General features: G+C 44.0%; 1 protein-coding gene across 1 annotated transcript in view; it reads right to left on the reverse strand.

Annotated features, from left to right (window-relative positions):
• The window catches only part of GPSM1 (G protein signaling modulator 1), an 86,485-nt gene extending 77,901 nt beyond the window's left edge, over positions 1 to 8,584 (reverse strand). Inside the window, exon 1 of the mRNA XM_081967621.1 lies at positions 8,479 to 8,584. Coding sequence (XP_081823747.1) covers positions 8,479 to 8,531 — 53 coding nt within the window. The 5' untranslated portion in view covers positions 8,532 to 8,584. The remainder of the gene's footprint in view (positions 1 to 8,478) is intronic.
• Positions 8,585 to 14,614: the final 6,030 nt, after the last annotated feature.

Consider the following 14,614-nt stretch of genomic DNA (forward strand, 5'->3'; position numbering starts at 1 on the left):
GGATCAAAGCCACCAGTTACAACACAAGCGCAAATCTTTGCAAGGCTCTATCAAATTTTTGTCCAGGAATTGTGGAAAATCACAGATACCCTCCGTCCGTAAAGATACCACTTTGTCTCTCTGCCTTATCCCAATGTTGTGTGGCCAGTGGAGCTGGCAGCAGATTCGGACAGTGAGGAGGGTCGGGGAGGAAGATGGGCCAGTCCTGGAGTCTGGGGAAGGCTCTGATGAGGGCTCTGTGTCGGAGGCAGAGAGGGGGCCAGAGCCGTATGCCAGTTATCAGCTGCCTTCGGAGTCGGACATCAGTGAGGCGGAAGAACAGCTGGAGCCTGTTCCCAGTGTGAGTTGCCAGATGAAGGGAACAGCTAAAGAACAGGGGTCGACTTGGGAGTAAGGCCAAAGGTGGATGGTGAATGGCCCCTCCCAGAGGAAATAAAAGAGGAGCAAAAGGGGAGGGGAGTTTGCAGGAGGCCATTAGTTCGCTTCATTGGTTCATGACTCTCCGAGACTCCTTGCCAAGTTCTGCAGATCTCGGTCTGGCAGCTCTCCAAGCCAGATAAGGTCTGTGACCGTAAATCCTCCCTCGAAAGACTTTGCTGGAGATGAAGGAGCAGAATTCACAATCAATTCATAAAAGGGGTTTTTGTCGGGGCAAGGAGTTTGCTTCAGGGTCTTGGGAAGCTTCGGTCCGAATGGCAAACTTTGAATAGGTTCACACACTCCCTGTTCAAGCCCTGTTCATTTAGCCATGGTTTGTTCAATGTACTGCAGTTTGCTGAGGGGACTGCCCAATCCATTAAGCCACAGCCACACACACACACACACACACGTTTGTAAATGACGACAACCAACATCACACCACACACAAAGCTCCTTTTAGACTGAATGCCTGTCTAAACATGGCTTGTATCTTTCTTCTTCTTCCATGAGAGATTTTTTTCAGCCTAACTTTATCAGAACCACCTCCCCTGCCCCAAAATTAATTTAGTTTTGAAATGAGAGGTTCCTCATCTTCCTTGGGGATACTCACAGAATGCAAGGTTTGGGAGGGATCCTGGAGGTCATTTAGTCTAGTATTTCTCAAGCTTGACAAATGTGTGTGGATTCCTTCTGGGAGCTGAAGCTCATCCAACCTAAAGTTTGAGAAACACTGATCTAGTCTAACACTCTGCCCCATGCAGGAATCCAACACGGCTGTTAAGTAACAAAAAGTGCCATAAATGGAATTGGACAACTACAGACCAACATTTTTCCAGAACGGCAGTGGGACAGCCCTTCGGTCATCTTCTCAGTGGCTTCCCACCACATCCCAGTTTTGTGGTCCTAAGATTTCCAACCGAGATGGCTCATTTTACGCGCTGAATTCAGCCATTTCATACTTGAAAAGAGTTTGAAATCGGGGAACGTATTATATATATACCCTTCACTTGCCCCTCCTGAAACAGCAAAGGTCTGTCTGTCTGTCTGTCTGTCTTGGTGGCGCAGTGGTTAGAGCGCGGTACTGCAGGCTCCTTCTGCTGACTGCAGGCTGACTGCAATTTGGCAGTTCAAATCTCACAAGGCTCAAGGTTGACCCGGCCTTCCCAGGTGGGTCAAATGAGGACCCAGATTGTTGGGGGCAAGAGGCTGACCCTGTAAACCGCTTAGAGAGGGATGTAAAACACTGTGAAGCGGTATATAACTTGAAGAGCTATAGCTATTGCTATCTATCTATGGCAACTATCTACCTACCTACCTATCATCACTCTAACCTTTCTAACTACCTACATATCTATCTATCATCCATCCATCCACCCACCTACCTACTTACCTATCATCTACCTTTCTTTCTATCTATCTATCCACCCATCTATCTATCTATCCATCCATCCTCCCACCCATCCATCCATCTATCTACCTATCATCTATCTTCTATCTCTCTCTCTCTCCTATCTATTTATCTATCTATCTTCTATCCATCCATTCATCCATCCATCCATCCATCTACCTATCATCTATCTTCTATCCATCCATCATCTATCTATCATCTATCTATCATCTATCTATCTATCATCTATCTATCTATCTATCTATCATCTATCTATCTATCTATCTATCTATCATCTTCTATCCATCCATCCACCTACCTATCATCTATCTTTCTTTCTATCTATCTATCCACCCACCCATCTATCTATCCATCTACCTATCATCTATCTTCTATCCATCTGTCTATCTATCTATCATCTATCTATCTATCTATCTATCTATCTATCTATCTATCTATCTATCTTCTATCCATCCATCCACATACCTACTTACCTATCATCTTCCTTTCTTTCTATCCACCCACCCATCTATCCACCCACCCATCTATCTATCTATCCATCCATCCATCCACCCTCCCACCTATCCATCCATCTATGTACCTATCATCTATCTTCTATCTCTCTATCTTCTATCTATTTATCTATCTATCTATCTATCTATCTATCTATCTATCTATCTATCTATCTTCTATCCATCCATTCATCCATCCATCCATCCATGCATCTATCTACCTATCATCTATCTTCTATCCATCCGTCTATCTATCTATCTATCTATCTATCTATCTATCTATCTATCTATCATCTATCTATCTATCTATCTATCATCTATCTATCTATCTATCTATTTATCTATCTATCTATCTATCTATCTATCTATCTATCTATCTTCTATCCATCCATTCATCCATCCATCCATCCATGCATCTATCTACCTATCATCTATCTTCTATCCATCCGTCTATCTATCTATCTATCTATCTATCTATCTATCTATCTATCTATCTATCTATCATCTATCTATCTATCTATCATCTATCTATCTATCTATTTATCTATCTATCTATCTATCTATCTATCTATCTATCTATCTATCATCTATCTTCTATCCATCCGTCTATCTATCTATCTATCTATCTATCTATCTATCTATCTATCATCTATCTATCTATCTATCTATCTATCTATCTATCTATCATCTATCTATCTATTTATCTATCTATCTTCTATCCATCCATCCATCCCTATCTATCAATATTCATCTATCCCTATCTATCTATCCATCCATCCATCTATCTTTGATGTATCAAGAGGGGCAAGTAAAAGGTGTATATGTATATTTGTGAGTGTGTGTGTGTGTGTGTGTGTCTGTGTGTGTGTGTGTGTGTGTGTAAATTATGGATATATCAATTTAGCAGCGACTCTCCTTGACCAGCTTAGCTCGGAGACCTCCAGGTTCAGCCTTGAAGAGGGGAGTGGGCTTTTGCAACAGGCTCTCTCTAGCGCCATAAATGTTATCCCATTTATGACCATCTAGGCTTTTGCAAAACACGCGTCTCTTTCACCCTGCATTCTTGGAGCAATCCAAGGAGAGACACAGTGGCCTTGGTGGAGCAATCAAACTGGAGGTTTTCGACTCAGGGAAGGAAAAATAGCCCCTTCTGGAAAAAAAACAACAACCCCTCACCAAGCATGGAAAAACAAGCCGCTGTATTTACTCAAGGCAGCTGAGGCCAACGTTAGGAGCCGGGGAAGATTTGGCACAGCCGGTGGGCTCTTGTGGGTTGAAACTTGATTACAGGCTCCGTTGAGGACCAACCGCCAAAGAATGACCGAAGAATCCAAGAAAAACAAGAAAAGAGGAAACGAGCTTGGAGGACCAGCCACGTTTCAAGTGGCTGGACGTGGCACCCTGTGGCATTGCCAAGACTCTCCCTTCTGCCGCTTAGCTCAGGTTTGTCCCAGGAGGGACGATTCCAAGCGATCCTCCTGCTCTCCCAACTTCTGAGACCCAAGGAATATTTTTCCTTTTAAAAAGGGGCCGCTGTGGGTAGCAAGGGATGTTAAAACGCCCTTCTCGAATGCCCTGCAATTTCACATCTTCACTTTGGAAGAGAATAGGTTCACAATGAGGATGTATCTGCTGAACGAAAACTCCGTACCGGCGACAGGAAGGGCATCCGGCCAATAAACACTCTGCCAGCTCCATTCATTTGCCCAGACTCCACCCCGCATGGGAAGAAACAGGTGGATTCATTACAGGTTGTCCTCGACTTATGACAATTTCAGCTGCTAAGCGAGACAGTTGTTACGTTTTAGCCCAGTGATGGCGAACCTATGGCACGCGTGCCACAAGTGGCACGCGGAGCCATTTGTCAGGGCACGCGAGGCGCTGCCCTGTCAGCTGGCCAGCGCGCATGCGCGCGCTGGCCAGCTAAGTTCACCTTTTTAAAAGCTATTTTTCGCCTTCCCCAGGCTCCAGAGGCTTTATAGGAGCCTGGGGAGGGCGAAAAGAGCCTCCCCCGCCCCCCCGGAGGCTTCAGGGAACGTCCCTGAAGCCTTCGGAACGCTTAAAACCACCCTCTGAGCAAACCGGAAGTGAGGTGGGCCGAGAAAGGAATATTTGTGCCCTGTGGGGGACTCACATGGAGCATCTTAGCCACTGAGCATTGTGTCCCCCCCATGGTCATATGATCACTGGCTCCTATTTATGATGGTCGCAGAGTCACTGGATGATATAATTAACTTTTGCAACATTCGGACAAGCACAACCAAAGATTCACCAGATTCACTTAACTACCAGGTTGCTAACTTAACTACAATGATTCACTTAACAACGGCGGCAAGAAAAATCATAAAACGAGGCAACACCCACTTAAAAATGTCCCGCACCAGGTAAATTTTGGGCACAGTTATTAGTCGTACATCAAGGACGACCTGTATCTCATAATCCTGCAGTTCAGTTAATGACTAACCACGGTTTGATGAATAAACTGCAATTGGCCTGGTCCACAGGCTGGAGCCCCCTGTACCAACCCGCCACATTCTGGCTTAGTGCGATGTGTGACATGGGATAAACACGCATTAAAGCCTCCTCAATCAAGGTTTTCAAGAGTTCCGTGGACAACCAAGGATGAGATTCCTTTTGGGATGGATGGATGGAAGAGAGAAGTTTCTTTTAAAATAATAATGTTGGCTTTAGAGAGGATCAATTTTGAGAAAACCAGTAACAGCGCTTGGTTGCTGTAACACAACTTTGTGTAGCAGCAGTAAAAAAAAAACAACCCAACAACAACGAACACAATCCTAGGCTGCATTAATGGAGGGATAGAATCTACAGAATAGATCATGCAACTTTCTAGTACCCCTTGCAAAGTTTTAGTCAAACCATACTTGGAACACTAACTCCAAGTTCTGGCCACCACAATATACTAAAAAAGGATGTTGAAACTTTGGAAAAGGCGCAGAGAAAAACAACTTAAGATGATTAAAGGCCTGAAGATGAAGAACGGTTGCAAGGATTTGGGTTTGGCTAGTCTAGAGAAAATAAGGACCGGGGGGGGGGGGGGGAATGGTAGCAGTATTCCAATATTTGAGGAGCTCCCACAAAGAAGAGAGGGGGGTCAACTTATTTTCCAAAGCACCAGGAGGCAGGACAAGAAAGAATGGATGGAAACTAACCAAGGAGAGAAGCAACCTGGGATTAAGGAGAAATTTGAAGCCTCCGGAGCACAAAAAAAAAAAACGGCTCTACAGGCAAACCGGAAGTTCAGGAACGGACTTCCGGTTTCCTCGTAGGGCCGGTTTAAGCCCTCCGGAGACTTCAGGAGGCTTCCCTGAAGACTCCGGAGGACGAAAAACGACCCTACGAGCAAGTCGTTCGTACGGTTGTTTTTCGTCCTCCGGAGCCTTCAGAAAAGCCTCTGGAAGGCTCCGGAAGGCTTAAACCGGCCCTATGAGGAAACCGGAAGACCGTTCACAAACTTCCGGTTTGCGGGGTTTTTTTGCGCTCCGGAGGCTTTAGGGGAGCTCCTGAAGCCTCCCGGGGGCCTCTACAGGGAGGGGGAGGCTCTTTTCGCCTTCGCCAGGCTCCTATAAAGCCCGCAACCGTTCTTCATGTGTTTTGGTCTCCGTGCCTTTAATCATCTTAGTTGTTTTTAAGGAGGAATTTTCTGACCGTGAGAACGGTTAACCAGAGAAACAGAAGTTGGAGGGGGCTCCATCCTTGAAGAGATCGGACAGCCATAAGCCTGAAATAGAATAGGGTCTCCTGCTTGAGCAGGGGGGTTGGACTAGAAGACCTCCAAGGTCCCTTCCTAACTCTGCTATTCTATGTTCTAAAGCCCAGCTGTGCATCCCCAGGAAATATTCGCCCCTGCCTCTGGGCAATGCCAGTCTCAAAGCCCAGTTTGCTAAAACCGCCACTGAAATGCAGATTAACAGAGTTGGAAGGGACCTTGGAGGTCATGTAGTCCAACCTCCAGGCCAAGCAGGAGGCCCTACACCCAAGGCCGGCTGCCTCCTCCTCCTCCTCCTCCTCCAGCTGTGCTTTGAGGTTTTTCCTTGCCTCTTTCCTGGAGTCGTGAGAGATTGGCTGGCCCAAGGTCGCCCAGCTGGCTTCGTGCCCAACTCAGGGTCTCCCAGATTCTTGCCTGATGTCTTCACCACTTAACAGTTAACAGAGTTGGAAGGGACCTTGGAGGTCATCTAGTCCGACCCCCCTGCTCACGCAGGAGACCCGTATAAGGGATTCGAACCGCCGAACCGCAGACCTGTCTGAGCCACTGAGCCACCTTATGCCAATCTGGCTCCGATCATATCCCTCCAAGCCAACGTAGTTAACCAGGTCACTTCAGCAATGGTTCTTTGCAAAACTTGTTAAAATTTTAACCATGGTTAAACTGTGGGAAATCCGAAGCACATTAGTTCAGCGGAAACCAGCTCATCACTGAAATAAGCCAGGATACACTTTTCGGCCAGCAAGCACCACATTCCCACAACAAACCAGTCCGTGTGTGTGTGTGTGTGTGTGTGTAAAGTTGGCTACACCTGGTTAGGATCTTTTGCACCCAGGTGTGTAGTGCAAATCCCAACCCACGATGTTGCGTTCTTAATCAGGAGAATCAAGCCACTTTGAGAAGTTCTCAAAGTGGCTTAATTCTCCCGATTAAGAACGCAACATCGTTAGTTGTAATTAGTTAACCTAGTTAGGTGAATTCAACTCGCTCTTAAATTCAGGACCAACTGTGGGGCAATGCCAACCTGAGATGTGCCCGGCCGGTTAAAAACACTACAGAACTGCCTGGAAACCTCAGAGTTGAGAAGAGATAACCAGAACAACAGAAAAGAAAAGGAAGGGAGAGGACGAGAGGAGAAGAGAGGAAAGGGGAGAGAAAGAAGAAAGAGGAAAAGGGAGGAAGGAGGGAAGGGATAGAAAGAGAGAGGGCAGGAAGAGAGGAGTAGGGGAGAGGCAAGGGAAGAAGAAAGAGGAAAAGGGAGGAAGGAGGGAAGGGATAGAAAGAGAAGGAGAGAGGGCAGGAAGAGGAAGAGAGGAGTAGGGGAGAGGCAAGGGAAGAAGAAAGAGGAAAAGGGAGGAAGGAGGGAAGGGATAGAAAGAGAAGGAGAGAGGGCAGGAAGAGGAAGAGAGGAGTAGGGGAGAGGCAAGGGAAGAAGAAAGAGGAAAAGGGAGGAAGGAGGGAAGGGATAGAAAGAGAAGGAGAGAGGGCAGGAAGAGGAAGAGAGGAGTAGGGGAGAGGCAAGGGAAGAAGAAAGAGGAAAAGGGAGGAAGGAGGGAAGGGATAGAAAGAGAAGGAGAGAGGGCAGGAAGAGGAAGAGAGGAGTAGGGGAGAGGCAAGGGAAGAAGAAAGAGGAAAAGGGAGGAAGGAGGGAAGGGATAGAAAGAGAAGGAGAGAGGGCAGGAAGAGGAAGAGAGGAGTAGGGGAGAGGCAAGGGAAGAAGGGAAGGAAAAGGAGAGGAGGAAGGAAGAAGGGAGGGTGAGTGAAAAAATAACCAGGTGGTGACAATGCAAAATAGGTGTATGGGATGGTAAGCAAATGTATATTTTAACCCTTCGTATGGAAAAATAAACATGCAAAAGTGCTGAAGATGATAAACAAAAACTGTGTGAACGTATACTTGTAACTATATATAAGAGAATAAAAATTGTTAAAAAAACGTATTAAAAAAGAACTTGGATGCCTTCCCCTTAACCTGACCAGGTGGCTCAGCAGCTAAGACGACCAGCTTGTTCGATCAGATTCAAACCCCCAGCGCAGGTCTCCTGCGTGAGCAAGGGGGAGGGGGGGTTGGACTAGATGACCTCCAAGGTCCCTTCAAGCTCTGTTCCTGTGGAAGGCAGCCGGGAAAGGGGGCCACCTTCGCAAGCCAAGTTAAGGAGACCACACAAACCTACATGACCCATGATGGTTAAAGGGAGGTTGGCTCACCCTGTAAGGGGAGAGGAGGGGAAATGCGTGGGCTGCTTTCGCTGCGGTTCACACGACCCCTTAAACCAGGATGATGGAATGTGGGGCTCCCCCCCCGCCCCATTTCCTCCCCCCTTCTGCCCTAGAGGGACCCCTCCCCATGGGCTCCTCCATGCCCGGGGAAGGGGGTGCCAGCGACGGCGTGGCCCAAGCCCCCCCCCCCTCCATCCCCTCCCCTGCCTCACCTGGACTGCGGGCGCCCGGCGGCTGCTCCCCCGAGGGGCTCCTGCCCGTCCATCCGCCCTGCCCGCCTGCGCTGCCCGGGCGAAGTGGGAGCAGCCCTCGAGGCTGACGTCACGGCCACGCCCCTGCCCCGCCTCTCCCCCCACCCCCGAAGGGAGGCTGGCCCCCTCCCCGCCCCTCCCGCAGCAGTTCTCTCCGCCGCCGCCGCCGCCTTCATGAGGACTTGAAACGCCTCCCGAAGTTGTGAATGCTCCAACCCTGTTGCACAAGTTTTTAAGAAGAGGTTGGATAAGCATTCGTCTGAAGTGATGTCTATTTGTCTATTCCATTCTGTTCTCTAATAATTTTATTCTCTAATAATTCTATTCTATTCTCTAATTGTATTCTCTAATAATTCTATTCTGTTCTCTAATAATTATATTCTCTAATAATTATATTCTTTTCTATTCTCTAATAATTCTATTCTATTCTATTCTATTCTCCAATAATTCTTTTCTATTCTCTAATAATTCTATTCTCTAATAATTCTATTCTATTCTCTAATAATTCTTGTCTATTATATTCTATTCTCTAATAATTCTATTCCATTCACTAATAATTCTATTTTATTCTCTAATAATTCTATTCCATTCTCTAATAATTATTTTCTTTTCTATTCTATTCTCCAATAATTATATTCTCTAATAATTATATTCTATTCTCTATTAATTCTATTCTATTCTCTAATAATTCTATTCTATTCTCTAATAATTCTATTCTATTCTCTAATAATTCTATTCTATTCTCTAATAATTCTATTCTATTCTCTAATAATTCTGTGCCATTCTCTAATAATTCTATTTTATTCTCTAATAATTCTATTCCATTCTCTAATAATTATTTTCTTTTCTATTCTATTCTCCAATAATTATATTCTCTAATAATTATATTCTATTCTCTATTAATTCTATTCTATTCTCTAATAATTCTATTCTATTCTCTAATAATTCTATTTTATTCTCTAATAATTCTATTCCATTCTCTAATAATTATTTTCTTTTCTATTCTATTCTCCAATAATTATATTCTCTAATAATTATATTCTATTCTCTATTAATTCTATTCTATTCTCTAATAATTCTATTCTATTCTCTAATAATTCTATTCTTTTCTATTCTATTCTCTATTAATTCTATTCCATTCTCTAATAATTATATTCTATTCTCTAATAATTCTTTTCTATTCTATTCTATTCTCTGATAATTCTATTCTATTCTATTCATCTTGCCCAAGATCGAGCCTTTCCTGCAACACAGCCAGCTGCAAACATCTGCTCAGCGGGTCAGAATTGCTTGGCCAGAAGGTTGTCAGAAAGGCTACAGGTGGAGGCGAACTGGAGACCTTGGCAAACAACCAACACAATCCTAGGCTGCATTAATGGAGGGATAGAATCTACAGAATAGATCATGCAACTTTCTAGTACCCCTTGCAAAGTTTTAGTCAAACCGTACGTGGAACACTAACTCCAAGTTCTGGTCACCACAATATACTAAAAAAGGATGTTGAAACTTTGGAAAAAGTGCTGAGAAAAACAACTTAAGATGATTAAAGGCCTGGAAATGAAAACATATGAAGAACGGTTGCAAGGATTTGGGTTTGGCTAGTTTAGAGAAAAGAAGGCCTAGGGGGGACATGATATCAGTCTTCCAATATTTGAGGAGCTGCCACAAAGAAGAGAATATTATTTTTCAAATTATTTTTCAAAGCACCTGAAGGCAGGACAAGAAACAATGGTTAGAAACTAATCAAGGAGAGAAGCAACCTGGAATTAAGGAGAAGCTTCCTTGACGGTGGGGACAATTATCCAGTGGAACAGCTTGCCACCAGAAATCACGGGTGCTCCCTCACTGGAGGATTTTAAGAAAAGCCTAGACGGTCGCTTATCTGAAGTGGTATAGGTTCTCCTTGAGCAGGGGGCTGGACTAGAAGACCTCCAAGATCCTTTCCAGCTCTATTCTACGATTCTCCCAGGAAAAGCACTCTTGATATGCTCAGTAGTCTAGCCGCTGACTCGTTGCTTGCAGTGAAACCACCAAAAGCAACTTTTTTCGATTTTGAAATATCGGGGAGGGGGGGTGTCGTAGGAATGGGGGGAGAAGTCTGCGGGGAGACCATAAAGTCCATCGTGGGAATTGCCCCATGGCCCCACTGGGCTAGTATTCCCCTCTAAGAATAGGAGCAGTGACCCTTTGGAAAGGCTGGGACAAGCTGTGGTTTGCTTCAAACCTGGTTTCTTTATTCAGTAACCTAACATTCAGTAACCTAAACTACTTACTTTAGGAAGCAAAGGCTTGGAGCTTTTTGCAACCTGATGTCATAACAAGCGGTAACCCATGGATTTCCAACCTTGGAAACTTTTAAGACTTGTGGACTTCAACTCCCAGAATTCTAAAGTTGGCTGAGGAATTCTGGGAGTCGAAGTCCGCAAGTTTTAAAGTGGCCAAAGTTGGAGACCCCTGCCGTAAACCATGATTAACAAATCACTTCTGTCATCGTGAACTGTTTATTCGTGTTTTATAACTTGGGAGCCTTCTGTAGAAATCGACACTCTCTGTTTTCAAAGTTTGAACTTACCCTGGATTTCATACAACGAACTTCTGCTAAAATTCCCTAAGCCTGGTTTAGTGCGTTGTGTGAATCCTGGATCTATCAATGCTGGCCTGTAAAGCTTCAGACCATGGCTAGAGAGTCTCAACGTCTATTTTGTATCATAGTGGCCGAAACTGGATGCCGTATTCCGAGTGTACACTGGTAACACCACACACAGAGAGTACTGGGTCCATTTTTTTTTGTCACCAAGATGCAAAAACCAGGTTAAGACTCTATAAAGAGTATAGAGAAGAGCAACAAAAATGATTAAACAGCCTGGAGGCTAAAACATATGAGGAACGTTTGCAGGAATTGGGTATGTCTAATCTAATGAAGAGAAGGACTAGGGGTGACATGATAGCAGTCTTCCAATAATTGAGGGGCTCCCACAAAGAGGGGGTCAACCTATTCTCCAAAGCACCTGAAATAAAAGCTTCAACTCTTAGCCTAAAACAAAAGAGAAATTTCCCGACAGTGACAATAATTAACCAGCGGAATGACTTGCCTTCAGAATTCCGGGAGCTCCATCAGCGTTTTTAAGAAGAAATTGGACATCCATTTGTTATGGGGTCTCCTGCTTGAGCAAGGGGTTGGACTAGAAGACCTCCAAGGTCCCCTTCGGCTCTCTTATTCTGTTTTCTGTTCTGCAGCTCTCTACCGTCTGCCTAGTGTGAACATGGAGATGTCTGGATAGCGGGGCGGGTGGGGCATAAATTTAATAAACAAACAAACACCCAAACACTCTTGCTTTGGCTGCCGATTGAAAATAAAGCAGAATTAACTCTTTCAAGACTGTTTTGGAGCCTAGTAGCCTCCTACTCAAAATAACTGCATTTTGAATGTGGCCCCAACTTCTACAAATTCCTATACTGACCTAATCAAACCAAACCTTTATTGCCAATGTGCAACGTGTGTGCACAGAGTAATTGAATCAGCCTGAGGATAATTATGGACTACCTCACAGGACTGTTGTAAACGTTGCCCGCCATGTTAAACCCCCGATGGGGTGGTTTGCAACTGGCTTAGGCAAGAAGTGAGAAAAGGGGCTGTCACGGTTTGTTCAACAAACTTGGTTTTTTTTATATATAAAATAAAATAGAGCTATAAGCTACCCACAATTGCCTTATAAAAATGGGTGGCATGAACATTTAATAAATAAATACGTGCCAGGTACCCATATTGCCATTCTGCGGTGGAGCTCTGCATCAGAAAAATGTATTTTTTTTCCTCTTTTCTGCACAAGAAAGCATCTCTTTAAAAAAAAAAACTTTCTCTCTCTCTCTCTTTTACCTGAGCATCCTGTTCTCTGCTGCATTTTTTCCCTTGTCTGCTGCCATGGAAACAGCATCCTCTGGTCCATGCAACTGGCATCAAAACTGGGGGGGGGACCTTCTCCTTCAAGCTGCCCCCACCCCCTCCCCAGCCACAGAGCTTCTGTGCCATCTGGAAACATCTGGAAACATCTGAAAAGAGCCAGGGAAAACTGGCCCCTCTTGCATCCATCTTGGCCTCTTTAGTAAGAAACAACCACGAGGCGAATAAAACCACTGCATAATTGGGAGCTGCAAGAGGAAAGTGAGAGGGTTGGACTGGAAGATCTCCCAAGGTCCTTCCGGCCCTGATCCTGTAATCATGTAATTATAGGGAGTTGTCCACTGGCCGACTGTAATGGAGCCCATAATTTGGTCGTACGTTGCGATGGCTATGAAGCAAGTTGTGTGACTGTGTCCAATTGCCTTTTTGTGTGGTCATTAAGCGAGCGTGCCATGCTGGCAAATATGGCTTCCCTTGATATTGGTTCGCCATCACGGGGATAGGGTCTCCTGCTTGAGCAGGGGGTTGGACTAAAGACCTCCAAGATTCCCTTCCAACTCTTGTTATTCTATTCTATTCTATATTCTATTCTTATTCCTTCTTCCTTCTTCCATATTCTATTCTATTCTTTTCTATTCTATATTCTTATTCTTATTCCACATTCCATATTCCATTCCATTCCGTATTCTATTCTTATTCCTTCTTCCATATTCTATTCTTTTCTATTCTATTCTATATTATTCCATATTCCATTCCATATTCTATTCTATTCCATTTTCTATTCTTATTCCTTCTTCCATATTCTATTCTTTTCTATTCTATTCTATATTCTTATTCCATATTCCATTCCATATTCTATTCTATTCTATTTTCTATTCTTATTCCTTCTTCCATATTCTATTCTTTTCTTTTCTATTCTATATTCTTATACCATATTCCATTCAATTCCATATTCTATTCCTATTCCATATTCCATTCCATACTATTCTATTCTATTCTATTCTATATTCTATTCTTATTCCAATTCCAAATCCATATTCCATTCCATTCCATTCTATATTCTATTCTATTCTATTTTTATTCCATTCCATTCTATATTCTATTCCAATTCCATATTCCATTCCATACTATTCTATTCTATATTCTATTCTTATTCCAATTCCTAATCCATATTCCAATTCCTAATCCATATTCCATTCCATTCTATATTCTATTCTTATTCCTATTCCATATTCTATTCTATTGTTTTGTTCTATTCTATTCTATATTCTATTCCAATTCCTATTCCATATTCCATTCCATTCTATACTATTTCTATTCTATATTCTATTCCTATTCCATATTCCATTCCATTCCAGTCCATACTATACTATTCTATATTCTATTCTTATTCCTTTTCTACATTCCGTTCTGTTCTTTCTATTCTCCATTCTATATTCCATTTTATATTCTGTTCTATATTCTGTTCCATTCCGTTGTTCTGTCCTGTTCTGATTAAAGCCACGGAAGGCTGGGCTGCAGGAGTTTCCCCACCCCCCACCCCACTGTGAAGCGAGGGCATGGAGAGAAGCCACTTGGCAGTTTGTCCGTCCCTGCCAATTTCCTCCTCCTCTCTGCCAAGCATCAAAAACGCCACTTTTTGGCAAGCCAGGCGTGTGTTTTGTACACACAGCTGCTGGGAGTGAAAACATTCAACAGAAGCTTTTTAACTGCCAGCCACCGAAAGAGGGCTTGAAATCCACCATATGTTCTCCCTGGGAAAATGCAACGGGAAGGAAAAAGGAGAAGGAACAGTTGTAGTTGGGGGCTGGGGCTGGGGGGGAAGGGTTCCAGAGGACGCTTTTGCCAGCCAATCCACAACGCTTCGGTGGTTTGTATTTTAAGTCCCATTCGAGGTCGCGGAGAATCTCCATGGTATTTTTGGATCTCGTTGAGTTAAGACTTATAAGAGTGGTACGGTGAAGCTCTTGCCTCGCCATCAGGAGACTGTGAGCTTGATCCTAGGTAGAGGAAGATATTTCTCTCTCTCTCTGGGCACAGTGAGAATATATCTGCTGAACAAAGCTCAGCACTGGCAACAAGAAAGGCATCCGGCCATTAAAAACACTCCGCTAGCTCTATTCCGTTGCCCAGACTCCACCCCGCAAAGGATTATGGGGTCTTTAAATGATGATGATGAAGATAGCGTTGCACTTG

This window comes from Natrix helvetica (assembly GCF_964273705.1).
Source record: "Natrix helvetica genome assembly, chromosome: 15".
NCBI classification, from domain to species: Eukaryota; Metazoa; Chordata; class Lepidosauria; order Squamata; family Natricidae; genus Natrix; species Natrix helvetica.